Source organism: Perca flavescens, chromosome 13, assembly GCF_004354835.1.
Source record: "Perca flavescens isolate YP-PL-M2 chromosome 13, PFLA_1.0, whole genome shotgun sequence".
Lineage (NCBI taxonomy): Eukaryota > Metazoa > Chordata > Actinopteri > Perciformes > Percidae > Perca > Perca flavescens.
The window spans coordinates 14,090,435-14,110,418 of NC_041343.1; the positions used below are offsets into that span (position 1 = coordinate 14,090,435).

General features: G+C 42.4%; 1 protein-coding gene across 9 annotated transcripts in view; it reads right to left on the reverse strand.

Moving 5' to 3' along the window:
* phldb1a (pleckstrin homology-like domain, family B, member 1a) overlaps positions 1-19,984 on the reverse strand; it is a 30,786-nt gene that overhangs the window by 7,080 nt on the left and 3,722 nt on the right. Inside the window, exons 1-21 of one of the 9 annotated variants that reach the window (XM_028596295.1) lie at positions 18,990-19,480; positions 16,908-17,006; positions 15,861-15,984; positions 14,692-14,862; positions 12,808-12,933; positions 10,733-11,808; positions 6,444-6,680; positions 6,196-6,321; positions 5,849-5,986; positions 5,078-5,206; positions 4,063-4,218; positions 3,858-3,968; positions 3,646-3,735; positions 3,393-3,524; positions 2,828-2,950; positions 2,473-2,631; positions 2,107-2,247; positions 1,461-1,559; positions 1,297-1,375; positions 944-1,088; positions 495-585 (exon numbers count right to left, since the gene is read on the reverse strand). In XM_028596295.1, the coding sequence (XP_028452096.1) occupies positions 495-585; positions 944-1,088; positions 1,297-1,375; positions 1,461-1,559; positions 2,107-2,247; positions 2,473-2,631; positions 2,828-2,950; positions 3,393-3,524; positions 3,646-3,735; positions 3,858-3,968; positions 4,063-4,218; positions 5,078-5,206; positions 5,849-5,986; positions 6,196-6,321; positions 6,444-6,680; positions 10,733-11,808; positions 12,808-12,933; positions 14,692-14,862; positions 15,861-15,984; positions 16,908-17,006; positions 18,990-18,992 (3,555 nt within the window). In that variant the 5' untranslated portion in view covers positions 18,993-19,480. Of the gene's footprint in view, positions 1-494; positions 586-943; positions 1,089-1,296; positions 1,376-1,460; positions 1,560-2,106; positions 2,248-2,472; positions 2,632-2,827; positions 2,951-3,392; positions 3,525-3,645; positions 3,736-3,857; positions 3,969-4,062; positions 4,219-5,077; positions 5,207-5,848; positions 5,987-6,195; positions 6,322-6,443; positions 6,681-10,732; positions 11,809-12,807; positions 12,934-14,691; positions 14,863-15,860; positions 15,985-16,907; positions 17,007-18,963; positions 19,481-19,984 lie in introns of those variants that run through there. The other 8 variants (XM_028596294.1, XM_028596296.1, XM_028596298.1 and 5 more) reach the window with 8 other exon arrangements.

Below are 19,984 nucleotides of genomic sequence, written 5' to 3' on the forward strand. Positions count from 1 at the left end.
CAACAGTGGAACATAATCCAAATTTATTGGATTGAACATCAATTTGACTATTTCAAATGTATGTCATGACATTTGCCATATCATGACATACTGTATGTTGTATGATTTATCCATATTGCTCAGCCCTAACTCCAGCTGCAAAATGTGGAGCCATTAAAAATAATCTATATTTGTTCTATATAACACATCTCTTTGTTTTAAGTTTGTATAGTTGTTTAAGTGTTAGAAAATAGTTTAAAAAAATAATTTTATACCATCCCACGAAGATGTATTTCACAGTCCAAATCCCAAATATATTCAGTTAACAGTTCAGTTTTATCTTAGAAAACCTGGACATTTTTTTAATTTTTTCTTGAAAAATGACTGAAATCATTAATTGATTATCAAAAAAGTTGCCGATCAATTTTCTGTTGATGGCCTTAATGACTAATTGTGTTGAAGGGTGAAATGAACTTGGAGGAGGTGACGTATAGGAACTAAAGCCGAGCACTCACTCGGTTCTCCATCAGCCTGGCTTTCTCCTGCTGTGCCTCCCTTAACATCTTCTCCATCTCTTCTATCCTCTGGGCCTCTAACCCGCAGGCACTACAACACACAGAGGGAAGGAGTGTCTGATGACACGGCTGCGGCAAGGCTTGGGATGGAAAAAAAAGTAAACAGACATGCCTGGAAACAGACAAACACTGAAGACAAAAAAGATGGCGACAAAGGTTTCTTCATGAGCAGCAGTAAACTGAGTCTTAGAACTCCTAACTTCATCAGACACTAAAAACTTGAAGAGGTTGGCATGGCAACAGCGGGTGTGCTAGAAGTCACAGGAGCAGACGTGTAACAAAACGTGTTGTCACGGGAACAAAGTGCAGTGACCCTTCTCTTGGGAGATGGGGCAGACTTGAGTGTTCCCATGGAAACAGAGCCAATTGCTCATTTTCCAGTCTCTCACCTTTCTGGGGTACAGGCGGAGTTGCCGGTGGAGACGCTGGTCTCCATGCTGTCTGAGCTCTCCAGGCTCAGGGTGTCGTACGCTTGGTTGCCACTCGGTGGCGACTGATGATGCAGGATGGAGTGATGGACTGTGGGAGACAGATCTGTGGGAGCAGAAAGGGTGTAGAGACAACAGCTGTCACAGACTTACAGCGCCCTCTACTGATAGTGTCAAGACATTGCTACTAGTTGATTATAATCAGATCCGGAGCATGTTAAATTAAATATACCTGACACACTTGGTGATATACTTTTCCCACAGACTTATGTCAAGAGTGCGTGCGATAAGATGGGACTGAGAGACTCAAGTACCTTTGCTCTGCAGAGCGAGCTGCCTCCTGGGGTCCATGTCTAACGGGTTTGACATCTCTCTCAGCATTAACTGTAACCCCTGAAAAAGACATAGAAAGCATCACACATTTAACTACTTACAAGATTTGTTTTACAATTTACATGCGTTAAACTGATGTGCTCACCTTCGTGGATGCATTTTTCTCATGAGCAGCACCAATGGAGTGTGGCAATGTGCATGATGCCGCCTGCCCAACCTCACCATCTGACTTGGACTTCAATAACTGAGAGAAGAAAGACAGATCTGTTCATTATTCGTCACATAAGTATATTTACTCAATTACTGTACTTAAGTACAATTTTAAGGTACTTGTTCTTTACTTGAGTATTTTAATTTCATGAAACTTTACACTTCTACTCCACTACATTTGTTACTGGTCTTTTTTCAGTTCCTCACCTCTTCAGCGGAGCCCAACATTGATTGGCATTATTTGTCTTTACTAATGCTGAAGCACTATGATTAGTCAAAAGTCCTTTTCCAGCTTGCAGTGTTAGTTTTGTTTTTTACAGGAAGAAACATGCTTTACTTGCAACCTGAAGGATCTAGTACCCAATTAGACTAATATCTGTATCTCTCATTGCTAATCATAGCAAAGTTCCTGAAACTACAGAAAAACTACCCTGGCTTGTTTTGTCCACTAGAGGGCCGCCTAGTTATAAAAATATGGATAGTGTGAAGATCAGGGCTGGGAAATAGTGTGTTGGCAATGCATCTGGCCTGCTGTTAGTGTCCCGTAGCTTAATACACAGCGAGAAGAGTGGAGAGTTTACCTGACTGTGTCTGCGTGTGGAAAAAGACTTTGCAGGCAGTGGTGGAGGACATGACTGAGGCTCTCCAGCAGCCATGATGTCCTGGTACCAGCGCTCCAGGTTAATAGGAGGCATTGCATTCCTGCTCAGCTCAGGCTGGCTCTGAGGTGATGAAAAGCATCCAGCCAAAGAGGGGAGAGGGGAGCAGTACAGCACCAGCATCAGTGGCAGAAGCATCAAGCAGGTAGAAAAATGAAACATTCATCAGCATGAAACAGTCCTTGCAGAAATAGCTATTGTTCAGTGGATGGCTGCAATGTTGGAAAAACTGAGTGGTGTTTTTAGTTTTAAAAACAGAACCCCACCAATTAGGAAAGAATAACAAACCTGCGCAGAGAGTAAAGAGGAAGGACCACGTGCAGTTGAGTGGCATGAGAAGGTGGATTGAGAGGAGGCAAGTTGGAATGATGGAATAGAGGAAGAAGAGGAGGGATCAACTCTCTGCATCCCAAAGATCTGGCTTAACTGACTGACTGTGATGTACTCCTTCACACAGACAACCAGGCAATACAGACATACATTTACAGAACAGGGAGAAAAGAAAGTGGAGAAAAAAAACATTAAGAGGCCACATCTGTGATTGAGATATTGTCAATGTGCATAGGTGGATTCAATATTTAGTACACTGACAGGTCAGAGAAACATATCAGAGAGTATGGCAAAGAGCAGGCAGGGTGTCTACCTCACATGGCAGAGCTGGAGCTACAGCGAGGGAGAGGCAGTGGAGAGCAGCAGGGGAAGAAGAGCGAGGTTGCATAGCAGCATTTCCATACATTTTATAGACATCAGAGAGCCTGAGGTACTCCTGCAGCGACAGCCAAAAAACAGGGATAAGAAGGCTGCTGAGGGCAATAGTCAACATTTACAAAAGTCATGCAAAGATGCTCAAAGCAAAAATGTGGGCATCACAACTCACTTTATCTTTATCTTCAAAATAAATATGGATGGCTGTCACATTACAGTTTATTCATCCCATTCCAAATTTGTTCTTTTTTGCATCGTGTAATGCTTCAATTCTTGATAGTAACCCTACAATTTGGAGAATGTACAAACCTCAACAAACACAATATATAGAGAAAGGCAGAAACTTGACCTACCAACATACACACTGCAAGCTTGCTGTTGTTTGTCAGTATTTTGCTAACACACCATCATGCCCATTATTTTTATCGTACAAACTGCAGCGCAGGCATTTATTAGCCATTTGTTAGGTTTCGTTAAGAAGAGGATTTTTTTTCGAGATTTACCTCCTGCAGCCTAACAGGATAGAGTTCAGGGGAGGAGATGTGAGAGGAGGAGAAGGAGGTAGAGGAGGGACAGGGGCTATGAGGAGGGCCGTCCACATAAACAAGGTCAGGTTCGCTGATGTGAAGAAAGTCCTGTTCAAAAAGTTTATCTAAAGTAAATAAAAATCCATTTGGTAGGACGTTTTTTTTTTTTTTTTTTTTGTACTTCTCCTCCAGCTTAGTAACCACAGATGGTTGTGAGGCATGACCTCACCTCTTTCATACTGCTGTTAGGCTTTGGGAAGTTTCTCCCTCCTGTCAAGGTGTGGTACTTTTTCTCCAGGGCACACAACCTGTCTTGCTCCTAAAAGGCAAAACCAGCAAGAACATATAGGTGCTTTCACAGTATGCCTTGCATCACCATTATGAAATAAATATACGCTTACTGTCTAGGCAATTAAGGGGTATTTACAGTGAAAGGCTAACCTTGTGTAGCAGCTGCAGAGTCACTGTCCTGTCCTTAGCCATCCTCTCACAGCCTTGAGCCGCCTGTAGCCCCAGCTGCTTTACCTGAGCTTCCATAGTGGCTATCTTCTCCTGCAAATTAACCAGTGTCTTAATGTCACGCCGACATATAATATGACGTTGGTGATAATATTTCATGCGTTTTCTGCTACACATGTACCCCTACCTTCCTCTTGGCCACGCTGCAGTGATACTCGGCTCGCTCTTGGAGAAGCTGCGAGCTCTGAGTCTCCTTCTTCTCCTCCAGACTGCTCTCCTCCTCCAGCTGGCAGAACTCCAGCTCCTCAAACTGCTTGGTCCCGGACTCCAGAGCTTCAGCTTTCTGTCCACAGACAAATATACATGCAGGTTTGAAATCAATTAGAGTTATCAAAAGATAAGCCTGGCAATATTCTATGTTTCTTATTGTTAACAAAACCCCTTGAAAAGACTAAAACCAACAATGATTAACTAATATTGTCTGTGTATCCCCCGGTGATATTTCCCTTTCCAATTCATCCGTGGTTGAATAGTCACTAACAAAAGCACTGTTTATTCCTGTTTGAGTAATGTTTGCTAAAAGCTACAGTGCTCAATTGTTTTAGAAAATCCCTTAGCCTTTAAAAATTATATTGAAGATAGATCGAGGGCCACAGACTGGAGAGTTCGGAATATATTGAGAGATGGACTAACACATTGTTGGTTTTGGTGTTTTCATGGAATTTTTTCACAATAAGAAAAATATACAAAAACACCAGCCTTATCCTTTAATGTCCATGATGAAGTTGCCAAAATCTGCCTGTAAACATAATGTGTGCGTATGTGACTTGAATTATTCATGGTAAAGGGCATGCAAACTTTTAGAGCAAAGCTGTTAATGACATTAACTAATTCCATTTGACATTTCAAGCATCCAGAATGAGGGAACAGCAGATTAAGCAACAGTCTAAAATAGCTGCTGGAGTAGCAAAAGCTTTGCTTACTGTATAGTTACACTGATAACCTTATATGTTTAGATCATGAAGGGCAACAGCAGAAAAAGAGGAAATGCACAGTCTGCAGATTGATGAGTAGCTCTGAGTGCTTCAAAACAGAGTCAGTGTTACGTCTGTAGCCCTTTCTGTGCAGATCATACAGAACTGTGGTATTTGGTATATTATAACTCACTGTTGCCAGCCAGTGGGCTGCGTGAGAACACTGACCCTGCTGAGCTGCTCCTGTAACTGTTCCCTTAGAGACAAGGGGCACTTATCAAACTGCCTCTTCAGCTCATTGTACTCATTCCTCTGCTTTTCCAGGGCCTTCCGCTCAGCTGACACATTAGCCCTCACCTAAAAATACATAAAAAAAACACACACACATACGCACGATTGGGAACGCATTCACGCACATACACACACACACACACACACACACACACACACACCACCCCAGGGAGAAACAAAAAAAAAGAAAATCACAGACAACTCAAATCCATGCAGCCAAGCTTTAAAGCTAACAGGCCAAGCAGTTAAAGTATTAGAGGATTGAAGCAGAGGTTAGGTTGGCTGGTGTTTTAGGGGTTGCAATTGTTCACACTTTGTTAAAATTAGAGAACAATAAAAAGGTATATGCACATCTGAATCAACCCTTAAGTGTTGGTCACATCCAGCTAAAAGCCTAATACACGTAGGAAGATTTCAGCTGTTGTTGTCTTTGTCTTTTTAAACACAAGAACTGTTGGACACTTCAGAGAGAAGACAGTTTGTGCTTTGTGTTTTAGGACCAACTGCTAATAAATAAGCAGTGCATGTCAGTTGAGATCTGAGAAAAATGTATCTAGACAGTTTGCACATTCAGGAAGGAGTGAGTTTTTAAAAACTCAAACACAGATGTTCCAGAACATTTGCGTGCAAACTATATGTATAAGACCAACGGCTTTGAGCAAACTGACAGTATTTACTGTATCACATTGTTTGGTCCTGGGTGCCCACCTTGTCCTTCTCTTTCTGGGTGGCCTTGTCCAGCTGGCTGAGTTTGAGCTGCAGCTGAGAGAGGATTTCATTTTCAGCCTCCACCTGCTCCTGCTCTGCCCGCCTCTCTGCCTGCAGCAGGGCTTGCTCCATCTCCACCTAGAGACAAATATCCAGTCAGAGTCTCTAAACCACCATGTGTTGTCGAGCTAAATAAATACTTGTAGCTTCCACTCCTCTCACTATCAGGACGGATCTAATAGTGCCCAAGCTAAAGTGTGTGTGTGTGTCTGTGTGTGTGTGTGTGTGTGTGTGTGTGTGTGTGTGTGTGTGTGTGTGTGTGTGTGTGTGTGTGTGTGTGTTTTGACCTCCTGTTTGGTCTCTTGTAGCTGCAGCTCCAGTTCACTGACTCTGTACTTCAAGTCATCAACCCTGGCCAGGATCCTGCTCCTCTCCTCCTCCAGGTACACCTGCTCCTGACCGGCTAACAGCTCCTTACACAGAAGGCACATTTATATGTCTAAAACACTTTGTTATAAGATTCCTATTAACACGAAAACACAAATAACGTAAGCTAATGATGAAGGACTAATGTCCTCAAGAATGCGTTTAATACCTCTTGATGTGTGCTCTCTGTGCTGCTAGACTCCTCTCTCTGGGTCTCCTCATCGTTCTCTCTCCCCCTCTGGGGTCTGTCTACTCCCTGAAGGGACATCCCTCCTTCTTTGTCGGAGCAGGTTCCTCTAGCACCCCCCAGCAGCCCACTCCTCACCACCTCAGCCAGCTCCGCAGCACTGTCCTCGTGATTATAGTCTGCACACAGATTGAGGATGGTCTCCAGCCTCTGTCGCTCCTACAGAAGAGATGTTGGACGTAAGCATGCCTGCCCTACATTATGGATCATATTGCAGATTAACTGCAAGTGTCCTTGTGTGACATTGTCCCATTTAGGCAGCTGTCCCTCAGCCACCGGCACGGGACAACTGTAACCTGATAGAGGGGGGCCGAAGCTGATGTAGTTTGTCTTTCAGGAGGGCGTTCATAGTAAAACCTGTCGGAGCTAGAGTTGTTTATGAGAACAGAATCTGACAGACTGTGATAACTGTAAGAAGAATATATGAAAGACACTGGTGAGTTTTGGTTGCTGGGATTACACTACATCAGTTTAGTCATTTGGTTTTTACTTTCTGATCAGAGATGCTCTAGCTCTTTTTTTTTTTTAAAGATTCTTTTTTATTTTTTTCTTCATTGTGTTTTGTATTGTGCCACATGATTCTAGCTTGTGGCCAGTCAGTTGTCTCCCATCTCTCCAAACAATGGGATGCTTGCTTTAATCAACCAAAATAGGAGCGCAGAATGTAAAACAATAATTAGGAATCTGGCAAGACTGGGAACAATTGTGCCTGATGTGTAGTATTGTTGTGTCCACAACCACCGGACCACTTTTGTCTGGTATTTTAATAATTCAGGCTGTTAAATCAACCACATCAAGTCTGTCATGAGCATTGCCTTTAAAGGGAAGATTTATTTTGACAGCTGTTTATGCTGTTTGCCTAGTTCATTTCTTGACTTCAGACTTCTGAGTAGTTTATGTGAAGAATGGACATATAGAGAAATATAAAGCTAAAATGAACCAAATATTTTTGATTTAACAGATTTTAACCATTAACATTTAAAGCAAAAGTTCAGCATTTTGGAAAATATGCGTATTTGCTTTCTTGCCGAGAGTTAGATGAGAAGATCCATAACGTCCTCATATTTGTCTGTTAAATTTAAGGCTACAGCCAGCAGCTGGTTAGCTTAGCTTAGCACAAAGACTGGAAACAGGGGGAAACAGCTAGCCTGGTTCTATCTGAAGGTTAAAATAAATCTGCCAACCAGCACCTCTAAAGCTCACTAATTAATGTGTTACATAATATGTTATGGTATGTTCTATCAGGTGGATGTAACAGACACAAATGAGAGTGGTGTCGACCCTCTCATCTAACTCTCTGCAAGAAAGTGAACACCAGTAAACTTATTTTCCAAAATAGTTAACTTTTTCTTTAACTTGAAAATGCAGGTCATCTGGAAATGTTGCTTTTTGCAATTGAAATAAAATAGAAATCCCCTAAATTAACCAGAACCCCCTCAAAAATAGAAATATTTTAATTGTTGCAGACGAACAGTTTGGCCACATCCCAGTAAAATGTATGCTAAAATTAACTTTTCTATCACATCTCTTCCTCTCCAGTGATGCACTTTACTTTTGTTGAGAAAAAAAAATGCAGCATGGGAGTAGCAATATCCATGTATGTAGGTTGGGTTCAGTAAAGTGAGATAAAAAATCCTGCATAGCTGTGCCGACTGTGCTAAGAGAGCAGTGTGCCAAATGTAGGGCATTCATTTCACTGAGAGGAAATCCTCTCTTTGTCTCTCTCATCTATAGGTCTATCATTTGTGTGTGCTTCTTTCAAGGCTGCAGTACCAACAAACCAAGAGCCTTGTCCAAGACCCCAAACATAGTTCACCACATAAGCTGGTTTGTTATTAAAATGTATATTTTAACACAACTGCATCAGAAATAACAGGTGCCCTGATATGGAGTTCCAGCGCTTATAATGCTGAGCCCCTTTAAAGTAGTAAAAAATAATCTGACATTTTGGGAAATACACTTATTCGCTTTCTTCCATCTTTCTTCCAGAGGGTTAACCAGACGAGAAAATCGAGCCAATCCTATATCTGTACGCCAAATATGATGTTAACGTCACCGCCAGGAGCTTAGCATAGACTGGAAACGGGAGAAACAGAGAACAGCACCTCTAAAGCTCATGAATTAACACTTTGAATCTCATTTATTTGATCGATAGTCCACATTTTAAACTTCACAATTTGTTTGTTTTTTGTCCAGTCTTTCTTTTAAACTAAGCTAACTGTCTTTAGACTTTGGTTTTTGTACAGATTAAACAAATTACATAAAGTGTTTATCAGTGGTGCTGATTAGCAGAGCCAGGCTGTTTGCCTCTGCTTCCAGTCTTTAACCAGCTTTGCTAACCATCTCCTGGCTCTAGCTTCAAACTTACCAGACAGAGTGGTATCAATCTTCTCATTTAACTCTTGGCAAGAAAGTGAATACACAAATCTCCCAAAATGTCAAACTATTCCTTTAACAGGGGCCTTGATATTATCCATTCCTGGAGCTCCCTCCACCTCTACATGCTTTGTCCCATGAGATGTTAATGAGGTCATTTACTGTTTATTTTGTCTTTTTTTTCACACATTGGTTATCTACATTCATGTGTGTGTTCTACGTGTATGCAAGTGTGCACACATTTAACCGTATAAACACATGCAGTTAGCCTGATTAGCAGCTTTCCACACCAGCAACATAGCACAACATAGCCAGAAATCACTGAAAACCTGGAAACGTCAGCCAACCATGAATACATTTACAGACTACCAAGCTTGATTTTCAGGGTGGTGATTAAAAAAGGAAATAGCATTTGCATGTGAGCTTTCCAGCTGTTCAGCTTTCCAACCACCACATGCATGCAGCATAATATCATATAATATTTTTTTTATCTGTTGATTTATTTGCAAAGGTATTAAATTATCTACACATACTGGATGACTCTACGCAAACATGCACATACTGTCTCCAAAGCAGTCAAACCCCTATCAGTGCAACTCAGATGCACGTTGTCTGTAACTCTCTTGTTTGTTACCAGAAACCTTTTGGTTCCTGAAATAGTCTGTGAACATGGAGGTCCAGGAACCCCCACCCCCTCCTCTCCCTATGGTCCCTTCAGCTGTCAGAAGCAGGCTGCGGTGGGGGGCTAAAGAATGGTGAGGGGGCTGGTGGGTGTGGACTGTGGATGGATAACAAGTATGCAGTCTATGAGCTAGTGTGGTTGGGTACGAATGAGAAAGAGCCTTCAGTCAAGCACAGGCAGCTTTGAAAGTAAAAGCCACTCGTCCTTTTGATAAATATAGTGTTGAGCAATAAGCAGCCGCGCCCTCTGCTCTGGACTTTAAGACTTGTAGAGGAATGTTCACCCCGTGTTACTCGGGCCACATGGGCTGACGGTGCCAGTAATGCTCTGGGGAGATGAGCTAGTGGCTGTACGCCAGGAGATTTAGACAAGATATCTGAATGCAGACATGGTGTCTGCCATGCCAGCAGCCTCAGCACCTTCACTTAACTGTCACACGGGTTTGGTGCTCTGTCTGTTGGATGTTTAAAAAATTGTTTTTGCCAACAGTCTCTATGTCCAGATACAGCTGTGGCTCCGTACCTGTCAGCTTGTTATGATCTTTTTCCCCTAATTGGCCAAAACAAATTTATTATTGCAAAGTATGTACAAATCCTGCCGGTCCACAGGATATAGAATAATCAAACCAGTCAAAAAGGACAAACCAGAGCCACATATGTTTTCTTTATGACTTCCTGAGTGAAGTCCACATCAGCATCCAGATTTGGACTAAACCTATCAAGGTAAAGTTATTGTACTAGAGCTGGGCAATATATCAATATTATATTGATATCATGATATGAGACTAGATATCGTCTTAGATTTTGGATATCGTAATATCATAATATGACACAAGTGTTGTCTTTTCCTGGTTTTAAAGGCTGCATTACAGTAAAGTGATGTCATTTTCTGAACATACCGGACTGTTGTAACTGTGCTATTATTTACCTTTAGCCACTTAGTCATTATATCCACATTACTGATGATTATTTATCAAAAATCTCATTGTGTAAATATTTTGTGAAAGCACCAAAAGTCAACACTACAATATAGTTGCTGTATTGATATCGAGGTATTTGGTCAAAAATATCGTGATATTTGATTTTCTCCATATCGCCCAGCCCTAGTGTATACTCGTATATCTACAGTGAAGTCATAAGTGTTGATCACTTACCAGTTTCTCCATTTCCTGCTCACGCAGCCTCTCCTCTCTCTGCCAGCGGTGGTATTCCAGCAACTCGTCCTCATTGTCATTGATCTCAGAGATGCTGTTTTTGCGTTCTCTGGTATATGGTTTTATAAGACTCTGCTCCTTGCTGGAGGATCCTGCCATGGTCATGCATGAGGTCTTTCTTGTCCTATGAGGGCTAGCAAGAGGAGATGAACCAGACCGAGAACCCAGGCCCGACATTATGCCACTTCCTGGGCCGGCCCTCAACTGCCTGCCTCCAGGCTCCTTCTCCAGCCCAGAGAGTGGTGATGGACCCTGGGCATACAATGCCCTTATGGCTTCTGCTTTTGAAGTAGTTGTGAGTCTGAGTTGGCCCTGGGACCCCTCTGGGCTGGGTTTGACGGTGAAGCCCTGTGAGGCAAGGGAGGAAGACGAGCCCTGCGATCCTGGAGTCCCTCTGCGGGACATGTAAGGGCTGAGAGGAGGATGTTCTCTCAGGCTGGTGGCCCCAATCGGCTCTGGAGTCCTGAGCCTTTGAGGGGCTTCTACATGAGAGAGGTGCTGCTCTCGCATAGGACTGGGGGATCTCTTCTGTAGGGAAGAACCTCTTACTCGAGGGCTGGATGGAGTTGTTGGGGAAAATTTGACAGGGCATGGTTTGTGACTAAGGTTAGATTTTTCCTGTCCTGACGTGGCATCTGCTCTTACGTTCCTACGAAGCTTTGGGCTCTCCTGGGCCCTTTGACCACCAGTGGTACCGCTTGAGGCCACAGACACTGAGGTCCGTGGATGGGGGACAGGAGAGTGTTCGGTATGAGTAGACCGCGCAGGTACTGGAGGGGTTTTGCTGCCGAGTTTCTGGCCCAGAAAGCTGCTGCTGTTTTCATAAATGGAGTCCTCTGTCATGGAGCTGTTTCTCCCATTGAGCATGTTTGGAGGAGAGGGCTGATGAATAGGCTGTTTACCAGATCCAACCTTCAACACCAAAGAGTCCTGGAAGTTCTTTGCTATGTTGTTGATTTTGGAGTCGCCGTTGCTCGAAAAAGACTGATGGTTCCCATTCAGGACACTGTGAGAGTCTGTGAAGGGAGACAGAAACAGTTGTGCGTGAGCATTCCTGCTGAATAAAGGAAGAGGACACTTGCAAAAACATACATAAACAAACACAGTGGGAGGGATCTGTCCTGTGTAGTCCTTAAAAGGACAAATACACATGCCTGAACACACAAAGTGTCCCGGTGGCCCACTTTTAATAGTGATAACATACTCTCCTGTAGGAACCAAACCCAGCATTTGGGATGCTGTGCTCCTCAGTTGTGTTGTAATCCTACAGGGATCTGGAGCTGCTAAACATAACCGCTGCAGCGGTGTACCTCATTCAGAGCAGATGAAATCAGGGCCTGGTCAGGAAAGAGTAGGCCATACACACTGGGCAGGGTGTGGTGGCCCTTACTGTACAGTTCAGGCCAAGCCAATAAGGTCAGAGGAGAATGGATTCTAAATATCATCGACAGCATGAGGCAACAGTCAAAGCTATTAATGGGCCAGGACAATATAACATGATCTGAATGTAAGTGTAAAAAGAAAGGTTACAACAATCCTTTGTCACAATGGGGTCACACCTTGAGCGAAAACACACAGATTTAAATGAACTAGATCACAATGTAGGCCACAGATAATTAGCCCTGAACAAGCTATTTCTGCACTCTGTCAAGAATAATGACCAATGTTTCAGTGTGACACCAAAACCAACTGTGCTGGAGATAGGAAAACCAAGAGCTGTTCAAATTGGTATCAAATTTGAGTAGAATAAAACAAACCCAACCTACTGCTTACTGTATGCTATCTCAGTAACCATTTGTTAGGATGTAAGCCCTAAACCCAAATGTGACTATAGTATCTATTAGCCCAAAACATTTGCTCTGCCCAGAATAGCTACTGAGGAAACTGTACAACCTTCATACACACCAGCTTATTTCTGGGTCCCTGGTGATTAGTTATTATTACTAACTGCATGCTCTAAGCATGAACACAATCTGGCCCTAGGTGTTGTAAAATTACACAAGCAGGGTATTTACCTGTAGGATGAGTTCTTGTGGTACTAAGTCCTTGGCTCCCTCCAGGTAGCATGCTCTTCATCCGCAGGGCTTCCTCTGGATGGTTGAAGCGGAAAAAGACCGACTGACCAAAACACAGCATGCACCCTACCAGGAGAGAAGACCGTGTAGGTAGAAACCTGTCAGTGATGAGTTAGTTCACATCTTCATATAGGAAAAGTAAAAACCCCACCATAACTACATTGCTACAAAAGATTTTACTGACTGGTTGATACCACCCATAAAGGATATACATTTTATAAAATAAAATAAATATTAAATAAAACCACATTTCAGCTTGGCATGTGATAAAACAAGTAGATCAAAGAGTGAAAGCAAGTGGTAGTACAGCATGAGAAGAAAAAAAAAAAACAGGAATCCTAAAGTGTGACACAGTCATGGCAAAGAGCTCAAAATATCTACTATTGTTGTTCATTTGTCCTGTAGTCAACTACAGAATTTGGTCAATAGTGTATTGACTGTTTACTTGACTTAAATAAATTGTCTAGTTTAACTCACGTGTAATTAACCAGTAAGTGAAATCAACTCCTTCTCATTTCCCTGCATTTCCAGTGGCTCTCAAGAACGCCTGGTATACGCCCAGAAGTTTTGTTTCCAGTTCTGGATATTCCACAGAAAGTTTAACATTTATTTCATTCTTCAAAGTGAAGTCAAAGGTCCATATGGCTGCACCATTGTTCCTTATGATATAAATGGAGCCATTTCCTCCATTCCCGGGTTGTTTTAGTCAGCCCACATGACAGTTCTTTGAATGAAGCAAAGCCTGAAGAATTCTTGCTCAGCAGCTGCTGCCTCCACACACACACTGGCTGATCACCCGGCTTCAAATGACATTCTGGTGTAGCTGTTGGCTTGGATCCCATGGAAAGGGGACTGAGGGGGGCGGGACTGTTATGCCTTTTTTATGGCAGGTATGCATATTACTGGAAGGACGTGGGACTGTTTTGTTGTTGTGAAGTTAGACAAGTGCTGTGTCCACTTTTCCTTTAGTGTATTTAATACTCAACAGAACCTAGTTTATGTATGAGTATGTACTGTAATGCAATTGCATGCAATAAGTCATCTGACTGTACATTAGTGTGATTTCACCAATACGAGGGAGTTAAACGAGAGTCATGCTAGCGGCTGATCAGTACACATCAGTACTTTGAGCTAAATGCTAACATGCTCAATGCTAAAATGCTGATGTTTAGCAGGTGTAATGTTTACTATCCGCATTTTAGCTTAGCGTGTTAGCATGGTAACATGTGGCATGTCATATTACAGCAATTTAGCCATAAACCAAAGTAGTGGACAAATTTAAATTTTGACCTTACGCTCGATTAAATGTTAAGGGGTCACCAAACGTATTACAATTCATCCTGAGAAGGAACACATTTCATGGCAATCTATTCAATAGTTTTTGAGACATTTCAGTTAAAACTACAAATTTCAACCTCCTGGTAGCACAATAGGAAATATCAGAGGAGCGCCAACGTCCTAAGGAATCATCCACTGGGGACCATGAATATCTTTACCAAATTTTGCACCAATCCATCTCGTAGATGTTGAGATATTTCACTGGAAAGGTGAACATTTTGACCTGCTAATGGTGCTAGACGAAAGATCAGGGGTTCACCAAAGTCATTAGGATTCCTCCTCTTGGCATCATGAATGTGTAAGCTATACAAAATGTCATGGCAATCCATCAAACCCTTGTTGAAATATTTCTGTCTGAACCAAAGTGGTGGTGTTTGTTTGTTTTTTAAGGCAAGTATTATGTATAAGCTACATACAGTAAGCTTTAAAACAGCTTTAACACCAACAATCATATTACGGCAGTCACTAAAGCTGTGACAGTGCTACCTTGTGTCAGGCGATAGGGTTTGGTGATGGGAAGGCCATCTACAGAGCACTGGTTTCCACATGGGTACAAGGTGATGCTGCCTGCTTGGTTTTCAATGTAGCAGTGCTGAGCTGCGATGCCATGGCCCTGCAGAGGGATATCTGTCCCCTCACTGCCCAGCGTGGTTCTCCCTGCAACAAGAGAAAACATTTTCTCAGCGTCAGTTACAGGAGATCCATGTGGACCTGTGAATACTTCTGTGAAGTATTCTTAGGTTGCATTTTGAAGTACGGGTGTCATTTTAGGGGTCAAGGCCACTTGGGCCACAAATGGAGTGATTGAATGTTGAAAAACAGGTGTTAGTCCCAAGAGGTGTGCTTAGCCTGCCAGATGAAAGGCATCTTGTCAGAGGGGAATAAATATAACCATCTATTATCTTCTGTGTTGTAATTTGATTATCAGCTGTCTTTATGTTGCTGTCTGCTGAAACACTATTTGTTCTTAAGTGAGAGCACAGAGATGCCGCAAAAAGAATATCCCAGAAAGCTTTTCTCTGGGGTGATACAGTCTCTTCTCTCTCTCTCTCTCTCTCTTCCTTTGTGGTGTCTATGCTTAGTGCAAGAAAAATGGTACAAGAACATCCCAAACAAGGGTGTAATTGCAACTGTGGTGCAGTATGAGTAACAACAAGATGGTTAAAAGGTAAAGTGTCATCGGTTTTTGTCAACTCATCACTCATGACAAGTTCTGCTGCTTACTTGTTAAAGAACAAGTAACTTATTTTGAATAATGTGCTTATGGAAGCATCTGTACGCTAACACTAACACAGATTATAGTGTAGTCAGTACACAGATGTCTGGGCTTATACAGACCGTAGTTTACCATGTAGGTTAAAAACATGTTGAGCTCCCCTTTTAGCTGCTCTTACAGTTGTCTTCACCTTAACAGGGTAATGGTGCAGCATGATGAGGCAGGACTGCATATGTAACAAGCTGTTAATGAGGTTTCAGATGTCCCATTCAACAAGGACATGAAGATTATCTATAAAATAAGTAGTGCTTTACTTTTTATTAAAATATATCATTTTAAATTAATTGGTACTAGTTTCCATTTACAACACTGTTTTAACCCACCAATCCCATACAACACATGAACATACACTCCAAACCATACACAGACACACGCTCACCTTCCAGCAGTGGTAGCAAGGTGATGGCTGTGCTCAAGCGTCCACTTCCCAAACTAACCAGGTGGGGGCGCTCTGCCTGGACTTTCAGGGACTTGCCTGTCTCAATCAGGTCTAAAGGAGTGCTCTGTCAACACAAAACCAATGGAAAAACCTTATTCTATGATCCTGAGATTATATAAGTTACTTTCTTCACACAACATATTGATTTTTCACGTCTTAAAACTCAGTGAAGTGGGCATCAGTTTTGTACTGAATCATTAAACCACATGTATGAACAGCAAAGAATAGCTATTAAAATGCTCAAATAAGCTCTCCAGTATATGTACTTGATTCAAACTGTACTACAGGGTCTCATCCTAAAATCTGTCTCTTTTTTACAATTCAATAGGATAAAGCCTCCCACCTTGTATGAGCCTCATGTATAACCCAAATGTCGGTCCGCAATTGGAAGACTGAACATGATATGATTAAAGTCCCTTACTTCAACTACTTGTTAGAAATAAATAGGAATATAGAAAGGGAGTTTTTTCTTGCCACTGTCGCAATAGCCACTGCTAATGCTTGCTCTTGAGGGAATTACTGTAATTGTTGGGCTTTTGGAATTTATAGAGTGTGGTCTAGACCTACTCTATCTGTAAAGTGTCTCGAGATAACTTTTGTTATGATTTGATACTATAAATAAAATTGAATTGAATTGAAATAGAAAGGGGAATAATTAGAGTCCATATCAGAGAGACAGAGCATAGAAATGTCCAGGTTTTTACATTTAAAAGTAGTAGAATTAACATGTACTGTACAAAGGTGGACATGCCTATTCTTACCATGAGCACTGATTGGCAGATTTATTTGTTATTTGATTTGAAGCTGATTTATTGCTATGATCTCACTTTTAAATCCTTGAAACAATCTTAAATTCTACACAAATCCTTCACTACTCAGTTATATTGAGTAACAAGCTGACTCGCAACATGTACATAACCATAATAAAGTCTGTTTCTCATTGAGCCCCCCAGTTGTAGTAGCTGTAATTGGTAAGAAATGACTCACCTGTAAGACCTGGTGAGTCTGTCTCCCATGTTCCACTTTATTCCTGCTCACGCGCTCCATCTCGTCTGGACTGTCAGAATTATCTGACACATGAAGATCCTGAAGCAAACGCACACATACACAGAGAGAGAGAGCGAGAGGGAGAGCAGGGCATGAATGGGAGCGCTGGGAATACTGCTACTACAGTTGTACTACAATGAGAACAGTGCTTCCCTTAGAAACCTGCTGCCCCACTTATAAGCCCATGTGACCAAACCATTATACTGGGCAATTGTTTCACCAGAACTAGCCAGACGAAAGATCCATCAAGAAAACTGCCGTTGATTTATGCCTCGATCTAAGAAAGATTACTTTTTGACACATTTGACAACAGACTGTTATTATGTAGGCATCATCATATTTGCACTTTTGACATGTAGCAGAAGGTATGAATGAGCCTTGCAGGTCACTTGCACATCAGGGGGTCAGATCACTGCTTCCTGTGAGCATGAAGAGTCACTGTGACTCATATACAACTCTTACAAACGCAAACAAGCTCCATGTTTGTAGACAGATGCTGCAGATTAGATCCAGCTGTCTGATCATCACACGCACATCAGACGAGAGGGAAACAGAACCAGACAGACCTCAAACAATCACACACAGACACATAAGCAGCCCACATGACTCACCATATTTTTGCGCTAAAAGCTGGTATCCCCGTCTTTCACTATCACCCACATGGGTTGCTCATCCTGGCAGCAATTTAGTATCAGCTCAGCAAGCCAAACTGATACAGACACAACTGTCTACTGTCTAGCGTCTGTTTTGTTTACCATAACCAAACTTAAATGACTGTATATCATGTTTGACTGGTGACATGGACATGCCAAAGAAAGTCTCTTGACTTAAATGATCTGGCAATCTACAGATATGACAAACACATGGATGGGAAAGTAAAGTGTTGGGCCTCCTCGAGCCTCTTAAAACAGCTTCAATGGTTAATCACATAAAGTCTCTGAAACAGCTTTCTAAAAGATATTCCCTCGTTTGGTGCTTTGATGGTGGTGGTTAAGAGAGCTGTCAGTCTGTCAGTCCTAAATCTATTCAACTGGGTTGAAATATGGTGGCTTTGAAGGCAATAGTATATGATTCACATCATTTTCGTAGTCATCAAACCATTCAATAACTCATTTATTCAGCTTTTTTCCTGTCTGTATGTCAGGAAGTGACCACATCAACCCATTAGCACACGACTGTTGCATCATAGACAAATTCTTGAGCTCTTTGTCGCTCCATGCTGACGTCCCTGATCAATTCAAATTCTTGAGGAAAAAAAAATAGCCCAAAACCATCCACAGCTGCTGTGCTCCAAGTTTAGCTCCAGCTGAGACAACAGGGCGTTCTATCTGCGTCTGATGTCACTCCAGACAAAGCCGCCGCGTGAAACCACACATATCTGACAATCACGTCCAGTGTGTGAGTCTCAGAGGACCCAGTGACACGGAGAACAGACCGTCCCCTCTGTTGGCCGCTGACACTAGACCCCTCACGCCTCTGCTGTCAGCCCACTGGCTGTCAACAATGGCCCTCCTTGAGCCACGCAGTCAGACACAGGACAGGAGAGTGGGCAGGGTAATGTGTCTCTGGCTGTCTGGCTCACAGACACACACACACACACACACACACACACACACATGTGTACATGCACACATATGCTCCTGCTCCCATAAGCCGCAGTGATTTAACGAACACACCCAGGCCAGAGAATAGTTTTAGTGCTTGCAAATGCAGGGCCTTCCACTGTAACCTGTGATTATGGGGGCAGTTATGCCCTTCAGAGTTGCCATGAGCTTCTGAAAATAGACACCGCCAGCCACAGCCACACAGTCTGGGCTGCTACTTTTAAGGAGAAATGTTTTCTGCTGAGAGTGAACACTGACAAAAGAGGAACATTTGACATTTGAAATGATGAATAAAATGATAGAGTGTTATTTTATAATGGACGAGATAAAAATATGCAGGCAGCAATTTACAAACACAACAGTGCTGCAAACACAGACAACAGTTTACTTACTTTACTGACAGGCATTCAGCTCTTACCATTTCTCTAGTCTTACAGAGTCCAGACAACAGCTAGATCCATGTCTGAAGTGTATTAATCCATAGAGCAGTGTCCACATGATTGTTTATGTCTTGCTCCTAGCCTTCTTCATTCACTCACTGCTATTTCCCTCCTCCCAACCCCTTCTCCTCCCTATCCCGGTGCAGAGTTACAGAGGGGGACCCGTCATCGGTACTGCCCTCTAAAATGTACTATTACATCTCACGGAAGAACTTTTTTTTTATTGACTTTCTTTTTGTTTTTTTGGCAGATGAGTAAAGACCTTCAATTTCAAAACACCCCAGGCGTTGGGGTTCATATCCTCCTCTGAAAGTTCCTGAGATGTATTCACTCCTACAGGATTTACATTGATTGAAAGATCAGATGGTCAGCACCAGATGATCGGAGGAGGCTGGAGACCAAACCTCTTCAATGGCGTGTGTCTCCTCAGTATTTTCTATCGGTAAAGCAGGCGTTAAGAGTCTGATCCAGAAAGGAAATACAACGTGGTGTAGGAGGAGATGGAAAAGAGATTGTGTCCCCTGACTTCCTGCTCTGAGCTCTGTGCCACTGATGTAACAGACTGTAGAGCGGGTAATTTCCACTCTGGAAAACTGTTGAATAACAGTTTATGATAATATGACTAAGCATGGTGGATTATAATGTGTCCACTGTGCTTGATACATCAATGATGATGGGATAGAGAAATACTATGTTCCACAGGAAGCGAGCGAACACATGTGAGCCATCTTTTCAAATGTCCCACCGGAACGATTTGGCCTAAGACAGAGAGAGAGTGGGAGAAAGACTCCACTATTGATCTCTCAAGGCTTTTCCCATGGTCAGGGGCCAGAGAGGAGACGGAGGAAATGAAGCAGATGATGAGTCACTAAGGAAAATAAAAACAAACAAACAGAGGCAGCTAAGTTACCAGATGGACTTGAAGCAAAAGTCTGCAGAGAGGGTGGATGTTCTGAGTCACCCTCAGTGATGA